The sequence below is a fragment of the Ostrinia nubilalis genome, chromosome 3 (assembly GCF_963855985.1).
Source record: "Ostrinia nubilalis chromosome 3, ilOstNubi1.1, whole genome shotgun sequence".
NCBI lineage: Eukaryota > Metazoa > Arthropoda > Insecta > Lepidoptera > Crambidae > Ostrinia > Ostrinia nubilalis.
In genome coordinates this window covers 12,264,580-12,285,625 of record NC_087090.1, presented here as the reverse complement: position 1 = coordinate 12,285,625, position 21,046 = coordinate 12,264,580, and the positions used below count along the sequence as shown (strand labels likewise).

The following is a 21,046-nucleotide window of genomic DNA, read 5'->3' as shown; positions in this document are numbered from 1 at the left end:
TTGTAACAAAATTACAATAATCTAGAGTTACTTTCAGCTTCGTTGCAATGAATTAGTTCAAGTAGTTGATAAGGATAGAGAAATGAGATTTTTGGTGTTAAAAAGGTAATACGAAGGAGAATAACACAGAGTAATAACAACCACCTATAATAATTATGGGCATTATTTGAAGAATTTTATGAAATATTAAAAAAATTAATTAAATACCGATTTCTTCTCAAAAAGTAACATTTAATTACACTTATTGAAGTTTTCTGGGTACTTAATGTATTTTATTAGCATCATTTGTTATTTACTAACATTATTGCTTTTATTTTATCAGGAAATACCTCTTATTTCGAAGGATACAACGTTTTCTTTAATTTCCTAATTAAAAGAAAAAAATATATAAAAAAATATTTAATAACGTGGCCTTTTTAAAATACCACGATTTTACGTCACGCTCGCAAATTATGATTTCCGATAATTTGTTTCAAATACTTTCATTGTTTAGCGACTAATCTGTAACTACAAAATGCTTAAAAAGTGTTAATAACGGAGACGTTATTGAGCTATATAACGTATAACGCTTTGGGTTTTATTTCGTAGTTAGTAAACTGTCAAGTTGGCAACATTATTTGATTATTAATAAAAATGGCCGCCCGTTGCTAAAATTGAGCACGCTTGTTGTTCGAATAAATTTTTATCAATTCTGTAAAGTTCCATCAGTTTACACGGTAAATTATTTAAAAACGGCATATTTATTTTGGTTCAGACCATTGTTAGCGCCAAGAAGTATATTAATATCGTATTTATTCCTATTCTTTTAGGTGAAAATGCGTCGTAAAAGTGAGCGTACCGCAAGTAAGAAGACGAAATCTCCTGAAAAGAAAATAGAGAAGGTAAAGCGGACTCGAACTCGTCGCCGAAAACAGTCTACTTCATCTGACAACGAATCTGCTGATGAAACAACTCCGGTTCAAGTAGTGGAAACTGTCACTGAAGTAGAAAAAAAGCCGCCAGGAACGCCCGCCAAAGAAGATAGTCCCGGGGAAGCGCATGACCAGGTATGGCAAGTGAAGGCTGCTGAGGGTGGTGATGTCGGGGAGATACAAAAGTTGAAAATCTGCTTGACTCGCCCACCCTCCACGCCAGAGAGGGTCGATCGGTCCCCTCGTAGTAAAAGGAAGCATTCCCGCGCTACGAGTTCTAGTGATACTCCTAGTAATGAAGGCGTCGAAGAGAGGAAGAAGAGTAAACATCGATCTAAAAGATCTACGCGCGAATCAAAGGACGATTCTGAGAAAAACCATGACAGTCAAGAAGAAGCCGATGTTGATGCGGATTCCCAAAATGTTAAAGATAAATCTGACTGTGAAATATCTCAAAGTTCTGACAAAAAGTCTGTTACAACCTCAGATGATACTCCTATGTCGACTACTAATGAAGAATCGAAAGTAAGTGGTAATGTCGAAGAATCATCTGACAAACAGGAGTCTCAAAATAAAATGGAAGTAGAAGTTGAGGTCAGTAAGCCATCTGATGCTGATACAACTGTTGCTTCTCCTAAGGTTGAAACCACGGTTGAAACTACAGTTGTGTCATCAGATACAGTAGAAATGCACAAGTCAGAAGAGCGAGAAAATGAAGAATCAAATAAAGATTTATCCGAGGATAAGTCCGAGGTTCTAGAACTGCATGCTGAAGACAGGTGCGAATCCTCAGACACTGAATTAAATAAATCTCAGACAAAGGATACGTCGGAAGCAGTGGTACCAGAAGAAAAGGACCAGGCAAAGGAAGCCAGCAAGGATGAGGTAAGTAATACTGAAGATAAAACTGACAAGTCTAAGAAAACAGTGTGTGATTCCAATGAAAATAAATCATCTGATGAAACTCATGTTGTAGAGAGTTCTGAAAAAACTGTTGAGGTAAGAAAATTATCAGTTGAATCCAGTAAAGAAGAGAAGAGAGAAGTGGAAGAGTCACATGACACAAGCAAAGATATGGAGACCTCCATATCCAATATTTCCAGTCAAGAGGAGAATGTCCAGAATGGTTCAACGACATCAATAGTCATCAGCAGGAAAAGGAGATGGGGGTCTCGCCCTACCAAAATCACTAAGCAAAAGTCTATTACTATTTCTACTGACATTCTAAAAGAAATAATACCTGATGTGAAGCCTGTTGAATTTGAAGAAGTGATAAAAGAGAAAAAACCTGAAAGGGAAGTTACAGAGAAAATAGAGAGACCTATATTGCCAAAAATTATTATAGATAACACAGAACATGTTGAGCAGCACAAAAAAGTGAATGAAGATAAAGATAGAGATGTAATGAAACCTAGAGAATCACATCTTTCCTCGAATAGGAAAATATCTATAGTTAAGGAGAGTGATAGTATTATTGCAAGACCACCGAGCCCACCTAGATATAAGCAGTCGTGCATTTTGTTCATAACAAATCTAGTGAGGCCATTCACATTGCCTCAGTTAAAAAATTTGCTGCAAAGGACAGGAAGAATTGTTGAGGACGGTTTCTGGATAGATAGAATAAAGTCTAAATGCTACGTGAAATATGAAACTGAAGAGTAAGTATAATTAACTTTCCATTTATTGTTTTGATATAGTCATCAATTAATTCAATTTATTTATGAAAATGTTTATTTTCAGTCAAGCTGTTGAAACAAGGCATGCTTTGCATGGAGTCACATGGCCTGTGTCAAATCCAAAGACCTTACAAGTGGATTTCTCCACCGATGAAGCTTTTGACAAGGCCAAGCTGAACGAAGATGCAGATAATGCTCAGGTTTCAACCATTCCTGGCACAGTCGAAGACTGGCTTCGTGAACAAGACATGAAGAGAGAAAGAGGGGAAATGGTTAGTGTGTGGTTTTAAAAAATAATCAATCCATTCTAATATTATAAATGCGAATTGTACACATTGGCTGTCTGCTACCTTTTCATGTTTATAATAACACTCAACTGATTTAGATTTGGCATAGAGATAGTTTAACTCAGGGTAAAATATTAGGTATTGGTTTTTGAAAGAATGCGTGCGCGATTATTTTTTCTATGGTTTCTTTTTATAATAAGAATTTTTTTCTAATATTTTAATGTTTTCAGGAGAAACCATATGAAAGGAAAGCAGTGATGCGCGAGTGGGATGTTGGTAAAAACGAAAAGGACAAAGATAAGGAAAAAATGCGGAGATCCGAAGATCTTGGCACACGGATGTTAGACAAGCGACGGCACCGTAGTCCCGAACGAAGTCCTGAACCAGGTTTGTTGTTATAACTTATCTGTTATAAAATAACATAATTACCATTTAATAGATAGATCATAAAATTGAATCTTATTAATTTGCAGCAAGGAAATTTAAGAAAAAAGAAGAGGAAGCACCCGCAAAGTTGCTAGATGATCTATTTAGAAAAACAAAGACCACACCATGCATATACTGGTTGCCCCTATCTGCTGAAACGGTAAGTATTACGTAATTTGTCCTTTATGAAATGTTGTCACCATTACACTTGTGTCACACATATCGCGATAAGAGCGATTTGGGCGACAGGGAGCGACTATGGAACTCCTTGCCACTGCAAAAAAGCGCCGAAATATACGCGAATACTGGGATCCCTTTTTTTCCACAATTTTTTTTTGTCCTTATTTAATTTGGCATAACGGAAACGAAACTCGAATTGGTATTCAATTGTCAGTCAGTCAATTAAGCTTGCGATCTGTTAACGTCATAGTCCCCATTGCTTTACAGGAGAGTCCCGTTTTGACGGCTCTTAAAAAGTGTGCATGATTAGGGTGTCCATGTCCATTAAGTTCCTACCTATTACTAGATGTAGCTAAATACGTGTCCATTCGCATGTTGTAGATCGCAGTAAAGGAGGAACAGCGGCGGCAGCATATGGCGGAGCACGAGCGCCGCCTGCAGGAGTTGCGCCGCACCCACCGCCGCCACTAGCATGGTCCGTCCCACACCCATTCATCCACCATACATAACACTATAACAACACAACAAAACACTCACACAACATTCGATAACTCCTATACACTACATACATCGACACAACAACACCCATTTTCATCTTAACCATGTCTATACGACATTTCTTTTCAGGTTTATCCATTGTCTGAATAGACAATAACGCCTTATTTCGCTCGTTAGAGGAGCTATTAGTTTTATTTTTATTGTTAGCAGCATATAATTTAGGTTTAAAGGCATTCAAGACACTCGCGAGGACTAACTGAAGATGAATAAATGATTTGTTTTATGCGAAATGTTATAGAAAGGCACGCTTGGAGGAAATCCTATGATTTAAATCATCGTCGGAGTGACGCAGTCACTTGATCGGAGACGTTGTCGGGACTCCGCTTTGGGTGTGCGCTGACCTGTCTTGCTGCGAGGCCACGGAAGTCCGTTTGAACACAGCGCGACATGTCTCCAAGACCCTGCAAGTCTGCAGTTGCAAAATTATTCGTGCTCCACACTGGTATACTTTACGCATCATGTAAAATACCACATGGACAAAAATAACACAACCCAACAAAAGTGATTGGTTGTCGTGACGGAAGAAATGAACAAACAATGAACAGACTGATCAAAACGAAACTTGGCAATAATAAGAAATTGTGAAATCTTCAGAACATTATGTATGACATTAAATCGATTTAGACGCCTTGGATTTCGACATGTGCTTTAGTTTTGGAATTGAATACAATCGTTTTCGGAGTATTAGCTGCAGCATCTGCGATAGACACTTAGCGTCAGATGGTTTTGGAATGTAGTCAGATCCAATGTGATTAAATTTCTATGAGAATTGTTTTTGTCTGCATAATGATATTCCATTGATGTTATTAAACATTTCCTATCCTATATGCATTTGTATTATTTCTTGGCCTATCTACTATTTCCAGTTCTAGCTTGTTAGTCAATTCAATTGGAAAAATAAATTGATTGAGTTGAACATCACTCGATAAATCAAAGAAGACATGAAAGCTAAATGGATTTGAATGTAATCTTTTGAATCTTGGACGTATTATGTAGGTAGATTATCTATAGCTTTTAAAAAGGCAAGGTCCAAATTCTAAAAACTTTCCGAATATTTCTTACAAAACGAGAAATTCATAAAAAATATACGATAAAATATACAAATTCAAATGGCACATTGATTGTAGATATTTTCCAAATCCATTGTGCCTATCTATACAAAAATTTATTATTTTTATTATCTCTATTGAATCGACCTATTAAAATGATCAGAATTTTAATCACATTACATTTATCTGAAGATATTTACTTATCATAGGATAAGGAGAGGTAGTAATTTTGTAAGATAAAATTATAAGCCAGTTGTGTTGGCGGCTATCATTGCCAACCACTGTTTTATGTTTAGGTTAGTGCTTGTGTAAGATTCAAAATGGTGAGTATCTATTTTTTTACTAATTTTGAACCGAACTTATTAAACTGATGCATCTCAAGTTTATAAAATACATTACTTTGCATCCTCGCTTAATACCTATTGCTGTAATTAATAAATTATCGATATTATGGCATCGAAACGAACCATTTGATAATGGCGATTAGACTTCAGTTTACCTAAATCAAGTATCAATGCAGTGATAGGATTATCCAGTCCTTTTCGAGTTAAATTAATAGGGGCTTTTTCTATAGTACATAAAGTGTGTCCCAAAAATTGTGTTAAGGAAAGTAGATAAATAAACTATTTTTTTACTACAAGAAATTCTATGATGCAGCGCTTTAGAACTCCTCGCTAAAGGGGTGGAGATGAGAGGTGACACCTCTAAAATTCAATATAAAATACCTCAAACACTCAGAGGTAAACCACCTCTGACTGACACAATTTTTTGCGTACCCTTTGTACGCTCCATACCTTTTATCTACTCATCTCTCAGTTAAATTTTAAATAAACAACTAAAAAATCGAACTGCCTAAGGCGGGAATTGAACCTACGATCTCTCAATTACTTATCTAGTAGATACCTATTAAAATTGTTTCCCTGGTTTGGAATGGAAGGTGAGGAGCCCTTGGTATGTGTGGGCGTTGCTGGTGGCCACAGCTCTGGCCCAGGAGCCATTCACGCTAAGCGAGTTCCTTGGTGGTCAGTTCGCGCAGAGGGGTTTTGGCGCCACCTGGATTTCAGGTAAGAATATAGAATACTTCTTTAAATGGTATTAACAGCCCTTGTACAGACGACAGTAACATCAAGCACGGATAAAAAGTGACAACTCTGACTGAACTATACATGATAGTTAATGTACTAATAGTCGCTGCGACTGCTCCTGTTGAAACGCAGATATGTAAAATATTGTGGTTCTACTTGATTCTAAAGGTTCTTATAAATTCTGTCTCTAAAAGAAAGCTATTTTACACCCTGTATAAGTAGTTATCCATGTCTTATGAACCTGGAAGTCACAGAACCGTAATACGAGCGTGGTCACTGCTAAAGACTAGAGAAGAACGAATGTCATGCCCGAATTCACAAACGATGCTTGCATAAGTGAAGCAGCAAATCGAACCCACGGCGTTGAATAGTGATTGGTACGTTTGTCACCCTGTGCGTCCAAGCGCACTCTGAGACCTCATAGTAATGTTTGTGAATACGGGCGTTAGTATTTTTTCGAGGGAATACTGATTAACGACGTAGTTCCTAAGACTGCTATTTATCGTATTTAGGGCAGGGCGCTCTTCAAGCTATGATTTAAACTCAAGGCAAGGCATTTATAAATGGGATTTGTTGACGCGAATTTATTGGTGAAGACTGCTGTAACTATTTATCTGTCTTGATTTCAGACACTGAGTTCACGTTCACGGTGGCAGGTGAGCCTGGAATACACATTTTTGATGTCCCCACCCTCAACAGAAGCGTTCTTGTGCCTGGAGAGCTTATGGTTCGTAAATTTTATTCTTTAATGTACTGTGGGCTACAGTTCCATACTCATTTTTTCATGTCATCTCGTTCTATCGCAGTGAATCGCCATTTGATGAGAGCGAGAGAAAAAAACGGAAATGGGTAGCTGGAACTGTGGCCCATTTTCTGTACATCTACCGTACCTATTACAAGACTTATAATGGATCCTGAAAAATAGGCTTTTTCAGGATGCTTACTTAAAAGCATTCCAAATATTGCTTGCCTTAGGTACCACCATGTTTTGAAACAAAATATTGTGAATGAAACTGTTATTGATTATTATGATTTTCATCCATTTTTAACCGACTTCAAAAAAGGAGGAGGTTCTCAATTCGAGTGTACCTACCCCTTTATTTGTTAATTTTATTTTGTTGCAGGAATTCCTGAATACCACTAACCCAGTGTTATCAGCTGATAGGCAGTACATTCTAGCATCTAGTGAAGTAGAACAGGTAAGTTTAAATGGAACTAAGGTTTAAAACTTAGATTACTTACATAATATAAAATTATTTAAGTATTTAAATCCACTAGTTTATAAAATAAGGAGAAATATTACACCTACGGTGGTTATTGCATTCTCTTTTCACTACATCATGGTATCGACGGTTAAGGCCGGTCGTAGCTAGCCTAGGTACCTAAGTATATCTACAATCGAATTAGCCATATCGCAACGTAATAAAAACATAATATTGATGATAAAGATTAAAATATTCTGAAGATAAGAAGTAGTTTGAGTACTGCCATAAAAATAAAATTCAAGTTCGGTAATAGTTCATTTTATTTCACAAATAACATTTTGACTGATATTAAGTTATATTTTATTTTTGTGGTGGGAATAGGGATGATGACTGGGTAATGAAATCGTAATTTTATTTAGTCCGTCAGACAGATAATAAAAAAAATTTGGACACATATTTTTTAAATTTTTTCATTATCGAATATTACAGTATTATATTGAGTTGAAATGTCGCATGACGTCACTTTTGATTAAAAAATCTACTCAAGCGTGAGGTAACGCGCCATTTCAACTCGATGTAGCACTGTTATTATTTAATTATGAAAGAAAATAAAAAATATGAGTCCTAATATTTTCTAATTATCTGTCTGACGGACAAATAATTTAAATCTTGTCATCTAGCCTATTGAACCCACGACATTTCGCTTACCGGGCGTATGCTCTGACCGCTCAGCTACGGAGTATGCAGACGGCCCATTCCATTTCTATTTTGTGCCATTGCGTTAACCTCCTGAAGTAAGTAGTAGATTTTTTTCAAGTTTTAATTCACTGAATGAATTTTCAGGTGTATCGTTATTCTACAACCGCCAAATACACTTTGTACGAGATTCTAACTGGGTAAGACTTTTCTCTTCTTTTATTTAAGGCTAGCTGTTGCCCGCGGCTACACCCGCGTGAAATTTATTTTGTCACAGATCGTCATAAATTATACCCTAGGTAATATGTTATTTTATAGGGTTATTGGGTTATAAACAATAATATTGTAAAGTTTCATCAAAATCCGTTTAGTAGTTTTTGCTTGAAAGAGTAACAAACATGTTAACATCCAGACATCCATACAAACTTTCGCATTTATAATATGTATTAGTGGGACTGTGTGTAACCCGAGTACCATGACGATGACCACGTTGTTTACTTTTAGCAAAAAGTAGGTAACATTTTTATTTATTTCTATTGGCCAATTCGGTAAAATTGACTTTTGGTCACGATCCTTATGTGTATTAGCATTTGAACGTGGCTTATTTATTCAATATACTTACAACCCGATCGAGCTAACTGCGCACCACGCTGGAATGCGACTCTCCCTTCCACTGACTCGCACAACTCCCCGCGTTCGCCCCATCCGTGTGAGAGCGTCGATGTGACGTCACGGCGGCCAGGTGCGCAGTTAATACGACCGACCGGGTTGTAATACAACTTGACCAGCCCCCTAGTCGAATTGCAAAATGTGTCACTTTTTGTCTAGACCCACTGTTCAATATGATGTTTTCAGAGCGGTAACAACCATTGCGAACGGGCAGCGTTTGCAGCTGTGTATCTTCGGCGGTGGCCACTCCCTCGCTTATGTGCTGGACAACAACCTTTACTACTTGCCAGAGAACAGCGTCGAGCCTATACAGATCACATCCGATGGGATTCCCGGCATCATATACAATGGACATACGGACTGGGTGTATGAAGGTAGGTGACCATTTTGTAATGAGCAAAGACTCGTCACCAAGTCTATTGTACTTAGGCCATAAAAGTGAAGTATTTTTTTTTAATCTATAAAATAGTCATTCAAAGACTTCTTATCTTTAAAATAGAACGATATTTACGAGTACCTAAGTGACAGTTTTTGAGATCGAATAAGTACCGGCAATTAATCTAAGATGGTTTTTAAAACGTGGTAAAATTAAGTTATTTTCATCTGGGGGCACGGCAGTGCCCCCGCCAAGTCGAGCGCGAAGCAAACACTGCCGTACCATCCTTTACTGGAACCATTTCGCCGCATTTTCAGGTCCCTATTTGAGAGCCTCTGGATAAGACCAGAACGCAGAAATTTTCGTCATCTAGTAAGCTATAATCACATACTTAAAATCCAAAATTTCAAGTCTGTAGGTCATTTAGTTCCGAAGTTAAGCGAAAGCAAAGTTTCGCATTTACGACACTCACTCACTCACTGATGATCATCAAAATAGAACTAGTACTTCCCAGAAACTCAGAGACCTGAAATTTGGTACAGAGTTAGGGTTTAATGGCCACATAAAGGGAAAACTATAAAAACTAGGAAAATCGAAGATCTGGAGTAACACCACATTCATAATCAATACTACTCCGGCACCGTGGTGTTCGCCTGTATCGCTCACCGCTAGATGGCGCTAGCACTAGCAAGCGGTGTCCAGATTTTTTTTCCTTTCTAGAGCCCCCCGTCGATTAAGTTGAATGTTGTGTAATTTGCATTTCGTTGATTTCGTTTATTAAATTGTAAGGTTCGCTAAAGTTATGTTATTAAAACAATTCTGATTCGTTGTCCATTTTAAAGGTCGTTGAGTTTATTTGTGTTTAATATCGTAAAAAAATGTCGATTAAACGACGACGTTAAATAATGTTGCCATTTTCTACAAAAAGAAGTGAAATCCCACCAAAAACATTCTGTAAAAAACTAGCCAAGTCTCGATGGAGCTTCTTGTTTATCTCTAAAAAGTAATGAAATCTAGACAAAGTCGTGCCAAGTCTATGGTTCCTTACTGCGATTTCTTTATTATTATAGTTAATGTTGTGTGACTTGGCCGTTGAACAATCTTTATTAAGATAATCATACCTACATAAGTATTATTGAAATACGCAGCTTTATTAAACCTACAATTAAAATAAATAAATAATAAATAAATGGAGCACCTGGTTTTGTACCCTTCAACGGCCAAGTCACACAACATTAACTATAATAATAAAGAAATCGCAGTAAGGAACCATAGACTTGGCACGACTTTGTCTAGATTTCATTACTTTTTAGAGATAAACAAGCAGCTCCATCGAGACTTGGCTAGTTTTTTACAGAATGTTTTTGGTGGGATTCTTCTTTCCCCGGGCACCGTAAGATATTCCACGGGGTATATGTATCGGTAACTTGCAGCCTTCTTTGATTAAATTACTTTCTAATATTTTCAACGGATGTGACCACAAAATACAGATTTAGTGGACGATTCAATGTTTTCTAAATACGTGGAATCTAGCGCAAAGTGTGGAGGACAGTAGATAGGACAAGTGGATAGTAGGCGGACGAATCAAAAGAAACAAAAACAAAATGTATGAGAGCGTTCATGGACTCACTTGATTACTATACAGGATGTTGATTTCAATACTCGCCATATTAAGGGAGTTGATTTCAATACTCGCCATATTAAGGGAGTTGATTAAGTAGCTTATTCTGATCACGAATCAGTAAAAAAAAATTAACTTCGAAAAAAATTTTAAACGAACTTTAACTTTAGTTAGTCAAAGAAAAGTACCTATTTACACTACCTACTTTACATGGCTTCCTTCAGTGGGCTATCTGACATGATATGCGAGCGATCCGCGTAGCTCGATGGTGCCGCAGTATAAACTATTGCAGTATTGCGAGCCACAGACAGCTGATTTCGCACGGAAAATATTCGCTAAAAATTCCACTTTCGTTTGTAATTTTTTTTTTGGTAGATAATGCGTTTATATGAGTCATAATAGATCACCTAAATAAATATAGCGAGGATTGAAATCAACACCCTGTATAAAGTTTAGTAGGTAGGTATACCTAAATACATTTTTTTTTGTTGTAGAGGATGTCATGTACACCGGTCAAGCCACGTGGTTCTCTACCGACGGCTCGTATCTGGCGTTTGCGAGCTTCAACGACACTCTTGTGGAATCCTACTCATACTACTACTATGAGGAAAAGTCAGATCCTGATGACGTTTACCCTGAACTGGTCGATCTCAAATACCCTAAGGTATGTCGATTTTGTTCAACCAGCTGAAAATGTAAAGCTAGATTTTTATACGGAAGCAGACTCGTTTTTATGCCTAGGCACATAACAGTTGGCACTACTGGCGAGTGATAAGACCTTACTCTACAGTGGCGCCAACTATTGAGGGCTAATTCGATTGTCCTCATTGTGAGCCTCAAACATAAGTTTTATTTATTGCCCAATCATTTAAGATTATATCAATAAAACTCCAAACTGTGGAATGGACTGTCGTCTGCGGTGTTTCCGGACGGATACGACCTGCAAGCTTTCAAGAAGAGAGTGTATCTTCACCTTAAAGGCCGGCCAAGCACCTGTAACGCCCCTGGGTCTGCGGGTGTCTATGGGCGACGGTAATCACTTACCATCAGGTGATCCGTCTGCTCGCTTGCCTCCTGTCACATAAAAAAAAAACAAATTGAAACAACTGAAAATGAAATCACAGTTATTTTTTCATAATTTTTTTTTTTTTTTATTTATCAGGTCGGCCGCACGAACCCAACCGTCCAACTTCGCGTGGTCAATCTGACTAGTTTGGTCCAAGGTCAAGACATAGACTTTCTGGTTCTGGAGGCGCCTGAGATCGTTACCGACGACCACATTTTGGGAGGCGTGGTCTGGGCTCGGGATAACGAGATAGCAGCTCACTGGCTTAACAGGAGGCAGAACCAAACTGTACTAAGGATTTGCAACTTGGAACTTGGAACTGATGTTTGTGAAGTAAGTATACTTTTGATTTTCATATTCACAAGAAACAGGTTAGAGATCTTACGCCTTACGATCTTACGATCTTATTCACAAACATTACTATAAGATTTCACTGTGCGCGTGGACGCACAGGGTGACACACGGACCATCACCTCTATTCAACGCTGTGCGTTCGATTTGCTGCTTCACATAAGCAAGCATCGTTGGTGAATACGGGTGTCAATCCCTCTAACTAGTCAATGATAATTTATGTGGTAAGCAACAGACGAAGAAATAACAGGAATGAAACTTGGAAATAGGCTCTAATAATAAGTAACTGGTGTCTTTTCGTAAATATTTATGCTTGAGATTGTCACAGAACAAAAAGCGTTGTACTTAGATGAGTAGGTATTTTACTATGACTTGAGGTAGTGATTTCCTGCACTGTTTAGAAAGATGCCTAGCTATTTAGTTTTGTACTTAATTCCGACACATTTTAGTTTCCTTTTCTTCTATCAGTCCTAAAAGTATATTATCCACTTGTTGTCCTAAACCATTAAACTCTTATTAACAGGAGGAGCACCGTTCACAACCGAACGGTTGGGTGCCAATCGCATTGCCGCGTTTCAGCAGCGACGGTTCTTTCTACGTGTCCACGCGCTGGTCGATGCCCCAAGCTGACGGGTACATCTGGCAACACTTGTACATGAGTGTAAGGGTGAATGGCGAGATCATCTCCAGTTCTATCAGTCCAGGACTGTCTACTGTGAACAATTATGTGGGCATGGACGAGACTAATGTTGCTTAGTGAGTATTAAATTCGATATTTTTTTTAAGGTTTTTCTTGAAAACCCATTGATTTTAAATTGATTTCATTTATTGGTGGCTAAGATCCTGGTTGCAGGAGTTGCAAAGTGGTGGGATTAGTCATGTATATTGTCCATTGATTGGTAGTCAAGTCACCTGCCATCCGCTTTGCATTGGAGGGAAGTCGATCCCTTCGAACTCCTATGTTTTTCTGATTAATTTCTTTGCGGGTTCAATTAAAGTTTAATTTTCCTCCGGGACAAACTTGACCTATCATTGGTTTTGTTTTTATTGATAGTGAGCCTGTAAATCTTGTCTACACAGGAGTTGCAGCGGTGTGAACGAGGAATAGTCCCGTTTATTCGATCTAACCTCTTTTCTTCTTTTTTGATGATGTTGGCAATACAGATCGAGGTCGACATGATTTGTGCCATTTTCAAGTTTAAAATGAGACGTGTTACAAAATGAGACCAAGTAATGATTTAATGAAGGATGATAGATGATATTCCCACCCATTGAGTCTCAGTAAAGTTGTGGTGCTTTACTGAGTCCTCATATGGACTACTTGAGAGAACCCGAAGAATCACGCTGCACTGTCTTGTTTCATTTGCCTATACTCATGCACGTTCACGAACAGTTAATGGTTAATAATCCACTATTATTAACACATTAATAGTCGCCCAAACAAGAATTTTAGGAAATAAAACAAAACCGCTAACATGACGCTTCACGCCAAGAAGTCCAATTCTAATCTCTTTTGTGCAGCTACTTCACTCGTACGGTAGAGGGCGCCCCTTGGCGCTCGCAGGTGCGTCGACTTGGCGCCGGCGCGGAAGCCTGCATCAGCTGTGATATTGTAATGCCAGACGGCGGAGTGTGTACCTGGGCCACTGCTACAGCTAGTTTGGGTGGCACTTACCTGAGTATCACATGCTCGTCGTCCAACGAACCTTCCGCGACTTACATCGTGAGAGCTCTGGTGAGTTATCCTAATTTAGTGGAGGGCCACTAAGTCACGTGGACGTTCGCCTATGCGATGGAACAACCTGATCAAAATGTGGGCAGTCCTTACCACGATTGCATCGAGTTCACCATCAACAGGAAAAGATTGCGAGACTTCGTAAGGCGAGCAACATCCGTCCACAACAAATCACACTCATGAGGAATACGAAAGACTGAGAAGAAGAAGAAGACAAGATGGATGCGTGGCATGGAAAGGATTTGCAATCTATTAAAGATATCAATAGCCATTGAGCACACACGTAATAACCATTGAGCTACCAGGAGCTATCCAACTCCCTATATCTATTGAACGCCCTATGTGTTCTTCTTCTTGTCGTGTCGACATAATAAACCAGTGTCAGCCCAAAACTCCGCTACAAGAGTGGCGTTGTCAGTAGCATTCATAAAATCTTCCTGCATCCAGTTACTTGGGCACGCAGGGCACGACACTATGCCCTATGTGTTAAATAATAAATTCGTCTTTTAGACCAGTGAGATCCTCTACCAGTGGGAAGACAACGCAATCGTCAGGGAGCGTCTGCAGAACAAGTTGCGGCCTGTAAGCATCATCACGACAGTGCCCCTCGAGAATGGACACCCGGCGCCTGTCAGGCTCCACCTTCCTCCGGGCATTGACCTCAACGACACCACTACTAAGTACCCGCTGGTGTATTACGTGTACTCTGGGCCTAACACCAATACGGTGTTTGATACGTTTACTGTTGGTGAGTGGTTAATTTACTTATACCTACTTGGTTAGTGTTTTTAATCTTTTTTTTGCGCTATGACAATACCATGGAGGATTTAATGCGTTACGAGAATATTTTTGCCGATACTTTGATATTATCATGTTTGTTTAGTTATTAAAATGCGATAGACAATATAAATACTACATTTAATTTTATTGTTGGCACTTGCCGAATAGTTACGACTTCGTTTATAATTGCGAAGACTATCAGCAGAGTAAATACAAATGAGTAGGTCATCTTCATAGAAACGCACCGAGCGCGGTTTGTATGTGAGCGCGCGCCAATACGTATGCGGCGCGCACGCACACACTGACAAAATTCGAGGCAACTCACCGCTAACCAAATTTAAAATGACCTACTCATTTGTATTTACTCTGCTATCAGTTCCAGCTACCCATTTATTTTTATTGGGAGTTCTAAGAGTTTTCTATGATTTTTTATCTGCCAGGCTACCATTCCATCGTGGCAACTAACCACGACACAATCTACCTGTTGGCCGACGGTCGAGGCGCTGGTCTCAACGGCCAAGACATTTTGTACTCTCTCAACAACGCCCTGGGAACGGTTGAAATTGAAGACCACTTTGTCATTTTGAAGTGAGTGATTTTTACTTTAACCTATGTGAAAAATCTTAGGCTGATTTGACCAGAAGTGCTGATAAAAATCAACCAATAGGATGAGTCCATATTCTTAAGACTCCTTCAACATACCTTGAGCTATAAAAATATAACCGAATTGAGATAATTATAGTGTGAATAGTCAACAACGTGTGTGCTTGGCTTATTTTTGGTCATCTTAATTCTTTCAAGCGGACTGCAAATTGTGTTTTTATGTTATAAATTCAACTTGCCATTAATCACTCAACAATATAGATTTTTATATTTATCCAGATGTTTTATCTAGTCCACAACTGCTTTTGGATCTAGACTACTTACTGACAAAACTGACAATGCGATAGTGTGATTAATTTTGTTTACTTGTCTTTGCCGATTACAAAATGTAAATCACTTATTACGGTCATTATTGTATCTCGTTTATTTACTTATAAATACCTTGATAGACCCGTTTGTCACTATCTTTAGAACGAGTTCGATTTTAATATGAGTGGTAAGATATTAGATTTATGCCTATTTATATTTTATGCCTGTATGCCTCATAAAATATGCCAGTTCATCTTTAGATATGACAGGCATAAGTAGCGCATAATAAATTGTTTAGGTTATTTCTGTGTGGAGTGGTGCAAGATGGGTGACTAAGGCCCGATTTGACCAAACTTTTATCCGAGAATAACTCCTGGTATAACTGGCACATTGACAGTTTTAGTATGGGAAATCTGTCAAAACTGACGATTTATTCTGAGATTAATATCTACTCTTGTTTGGTCGAATCCACCCTCAACAGAATAGTCACGTTATTATCATGACCGCTCAGTTACACATTTCAGACACTTTGTACGTCTGACTGAAGTATGTCTGAAGCTCGCAGCATTTGATGTAACAATAACACTTCCCTCACGCACTGATCTACTCTCCCTAGAACTTACAGTTATTCCCTAAGCCTGTAGTATTTCAAAAGCCTTAAAAACATATTGTCTATGTACTATAATACCTATATCTTTATCATCCCTAAACTTTATCAGGTATATTACCTTTTTAACACCATAACATTTTCCAGGCAAGTACTGGAAAGGTACGAGTTCATCGACCCCTCGAGGGTAGCCATCTGGGGCCACAGTTATGGAGGCTACGCCACGCTGCTGACGCTTCTCCACGACGATGAGCATATGTTCCAGTGTGGCGTCTCAGGCGCGCCTGTCACCTCCTGGTTGTACTACAGTAAGTCAGCCAATATCATAGCAGTTTACCTGACTTACGCCCGTATTCACAAACATTACTATGAGGTCTCACAGTGCGCGTGGATGCACAGGCTGACACACGAACCAACCACAAAGTTCTATTCAACGGTGGAAACCGGAAAACTATGCGTTCGATTTGCTGCTTCACTTAAGCAAGCATCGTTTATGAATACGGGCGTTAGGCCCTTTTTCCACCAAGGCGGATCAATGCGGAGCGATGCAGAGAAGTTTTTGGGTCCGTGGCCGAGTCCCCCTGTGTTCGACGCCCCCGTGGTCGACGCCCCTGGTCAGATAGAAGCAACTTTTAATCAAATGTACAGTCAGTCACAAAAATATTTATAAACGAATAAATATTTATACTGATCGTACAAATAAATGTTTAATATTATTTTACCATAGTGATACCTAAAAATATAATCGGTTTTATTTTAACCTATCATATTTTATCATAGGTTTTATTTACCTATAATAACATGTAAATCGTTTTACCTAATCAAAATAATTGTAACAATCAGTTTAAAATAACTCTACTCTCTCTACATTTAACTAACTACAAATAAAAGTTTTAATTATAAAAGTTTTAAGTATTTTTAACAATAAAATAAATACATCACTTTAAATAGCGTCAAACATGCATGGTTTTCGTTGACTGTACTTAGTGCAAAAGCCGAAAAAAATATGATATTAAATTCATTTAAATCGGGGGCTTCAACCACGGGTGCGTCGAATACTGGGGGACTCGGCCACGGACCCAAGTTTTTTGAATAACCAATCAGATTCCATTATTTGTACATCTCCACTCCGTTCCGCTTCGGTGGAAATGGATCGGCGGAGAAGAGTGGAGAATTGTCGGGCTCACTTGTTTTTCTATAGAATTTGACAGCGGCGGCGCGCCGCGGTTCGGTAGCGGTGCGGAGACGAGCGGAGAGGTGCGGTGTTTCATAGATAGCAATAGACTGACAGCTGACAAATACGCACAGCTCACACATCTCCTCTCGACTCCGCACCGCTCCGCTCTTCTCCGCTCCGCTTTGGTGAAAATGGCCTGCCAGCTTCGCCGCACCCATCGTCTCCGCACTGCTCCTGCTGGAAACCGGGCCTTAAAGTCCTATGTCCCCTAGATGAGGCAACGAACGGACCAGGTAGCACTTTGTGAAATGTTCTGTACCATTATTATGATTGCACCATACAGATACCATGTATACCGAGCGCTACATGGGCCTGCCGACCGAAGAAGACAACTTGTCGGGCTACCAAGCCGGTGACGTCACTCTCCTCGCCGAGAAGCTACGCGGCCATGACTTCTACATCATGCACGGGAACGCTGACGACAATGTGCATTATCAAAACGCAGTCAAGCTGTACAGAGCGCTGCAAGAGCTGGAAATTCCATTTGAACAGATGGTAAGTTTTTTTTATGAAATATTAAAAAAAAAAAATTTTAGCCTATTTAAGGCAGAGTTAGTATACAATAAGGGCTACCATACTTATTTATTTTGAGCTTATACCAGTTGCGCCAAATAGTGAGCGATCGAAAATACTCGGTTGTAAAATCAGATTTTCTGGTAGTTTTTTCTTTAAAATCGAAAAATTGATAGTCAATTAAGTTCGTGACTTGATACACAAAATAGTTGGCGCCATTAGCTAGTTTTATAAAATAATAAACTTTTTAATAATAAAGTTTTATAAAATAACGAGTCCCAAATCAGGATTTAAAATATTTATCATTGTGTAAAAATTATACACCTGGCCTGCTAAATGTCATTTCCTGATCTTTGGCACCAGTTAACTGGACAGAATGCCGCTCGGTTTTATAATAATTTGTAGTTTCGAAGGCCAAATATTTTATAGAGCAATTTCATCTTGTTAACTCGACCGGTAGCGCATATTGCGATCCGGTTCTCTAGATGCGTGTGTCCGGGTTCGAATATTAGTAGAGAATTTTTTGAAGATTTCGAAGTTTTTATCTTTTTTCAACTTTCTTTATTTCTCACTTTAAGCCTAGTTGCAAACTACAGACTTTTCGTTGGCCGATAGTTTGGTTGGGCTGTTAATCATTATAGACATGTATGAAAGTACGTACATTGGTATCGGCCGATTCTTCATACAAATAAGAATCGGGCCCCAACTATCGGCCGACTAAAAGTCTGTGGTCTGTGAGAGACCTATGCCCGTTTTCACCAACAATACCTAATTTTTAAGTGACCCCTTTGAAAATAAAATTCCTGTTATGTGTTACTAGGGGTCACTTAGAAATTAAGGATTGATGGTGAAAGCGGGCATTAATCAAAGTGATAAGGTGCAATTTAAGTTCAAAAGTAGGTATACTATAATAATGATTTCTTTGCAGTCTTACCCCGACGAAGCCCACAGTTTGGTGGGCGTCAACATGCATCGCTACAACACCATGAACCGTTACTTCCAGAGGTGCATAGGTATGCCCGCAGCTAAGGTTTAATTTTGAGTAAACACCAAAGACAATTTAATTAAAATACACAAAATTAAATACGTAAATTGGTACTTTTATTGATAAGATGTAATATAATAGTTTGCATTCGGTGTAGAAACAGTTAGTTAGATGGTCTTACGCGAAGCCGGTTGAATCGCAAATAAATATACTAAAGTTCAATGAAAAACAATATTTCTAACAATCTGTAGTAAATAATGTTTGGTATTGTTACTTCGATCTTGTAATTGTAAAGTTACTATTTTTATATTCACCAATAAAACGTTTTATATAAATTAAATGTTTTATTTCATAATAAATAATGTAATAACATTAGCTTCTTAATTATAAAACTAGTTTCAACTACTTTGTTGTACCTACTTAGTTCTAAACAAACCGGTTTTTTGTAAACAAAGTTATTGCAGCAATTTACACAAGACTCATTATTATTTTTACTACACTCGCGAGCAAAAGTATGGAATCATCCTACTTGTTCCGAGCGATCGTAAGAACTAAATTACTAATAGAAAATAAATAAAAATTATACCATTTTAAAGGTAATGTTTTATACTTTAAATTGATTCTACAGATACATACATATTCATTCAGTTCTTAAGATGGCTCGAAACCAAACACAACGGCGTGATTCCATACTTTTGCTCGTAAGTATATTTTACAAACTTTATTTTGTGAGTGTTTGATTGATGTAAATATGAAAGCATTGAAAATTGATTTTTTTCGCATATTCCATTGCAAAAATATTAATGCAAAATGAGAAAAGTTACTGTTCATTTTTAACGTAGGGCAATTAATCTAGGGCCCATATTAAGAATAAGGCTACTGCAGATGAGGGAAAGTGAACGGGGACAACGATCGCGGTTATACAATACACAATTGAGCCCACGCTGTGCGCTTGAGCATCTTTTAGAACACTATTGTTCATGGAACCATTTTTTGTTTATGTTTTATGAAGGAAAGCATATTATTTACGCTTGTGTGAATTAATAACAACTTAAGTTTATGGCATAGTCTACGAGTTATAGTTCGATGCATTAATTCATTATTTTAATGGAAACTTATAGACAGGTTTGACATTATAGCACGAGTAACTTGTTTGTGTAGTTTTCTTAGAAGTCTTAGATTAGATTATGTAATGTAGTTACCTCAATGATCGTAAGTATTTAGCTAGATACTTGCCTAATGCCTACTTTCAATTGTTGCACCAGTAAGTATGACAGTAGATAGATAGATAGATACTTAGTGCCTTTTAAAGATTAAAGGTCATAGCAGACTTATCAACTCGGAAAGGGTTCAACACCGTGTCGCCTTACGCGAGCTGTCATCGCCTTTCGTGCGCTGTCATCGCGAGGCGAGGCGTTTATTAAGGTGTGGATAAGTTTGCGTTGCAGTATGGATTTTCATACAAATAATACTGACCGCCTCAAGTTGATACGGTTACGATCCTTTTCCGCTTTGATAAATGTGCGACGTCCTTAAATCAGCATGCGGCTGCCCGAATTTAATTATTTCATACATGTTTTTACTACTACGCGAGCTACACGCACGCGGAATGCGGATTGGCTGGCAGGCACATAATACAAAATCTTTGTTCCTGGTGCAATCAGCAGCGTGATTTTACACGCACGCGGACAGAAATCCGCAGCATAGGAAAAAGGTACATACACGCCCATATTCATCACATTACTTCACCTTTTGTACCCTTTGCACCACCGGCCTGCACCACTGGTGGTGCAAAGGGTATTTTTTAATCCCTTTTACACCACCAATAGTGCCGCCCTACCATTAACTGGACACACCAACCAACCACAAAGTTCTATTCAACGCTATGCGTTCGATTCACTTAAGCAAGCATCGTTTATGAATACGTGCGGTAAAAGTGTTGTATCACACGTTGTAGTAATTTTTTAACGTAGAGACTGCCTTATTACGCTCCATCTCGTGACCTATAGCACCTTAGCTTCCAAAATTAACATCGCATGTTGCAACTTAACAAAAATAGAGTATCGTGATACCACTATTTAGATCTAGCATATCACGACATATTGTTGCGTGAGATTTGTG

At 38.4% G+C, this 21,046-nt stretch overlaps 1 protein-coding gene across 1 annotated transcript; it reads left to right on the top strand.

Moving 5' to 3' along the window:
• Positions 1–619: 619 nt before the first annotated feature.
• On the top strand, positions 620–19,265 carry LOC135088176 (uncharacterized). The gene is made up of 21 exons (XM_063983065.1): positions 620–716; positions 810–2,569; positions 2,652–2,859; positions 3,105–3,261; positions 3,348–3,460; positions 3,862–3,950; positions 4,331–4,445; positions 6,025–6,151; positions 6,802–6,899; positions 7,297–7,371; positions 8,221–8,273; positions 8,929–9,116; positions 11,234–11,403; positions 11,902–12,138; positions 12,680–12,912; positions 13,678–13,891; positions 14,402–14,639; positions 15,112–15,259; positions 16,338–16,498; positions 17,711–17,922; positions 18,869–19,265. The coding sequence occupies exons 2-21, from the start codon at positions 816–818 to the stop codon at positions 18,974–18,976; spliced, it is 4,698 nt and encodes a 1,565-aa protein (XP_063839135.1). The 5' UTR covers positions 620–716; positions 810–815; the 3' UTR covers positions 18,977–19,265.
• Positions 19,266–21,046: the final 1,781 nt, after the last annotated feature.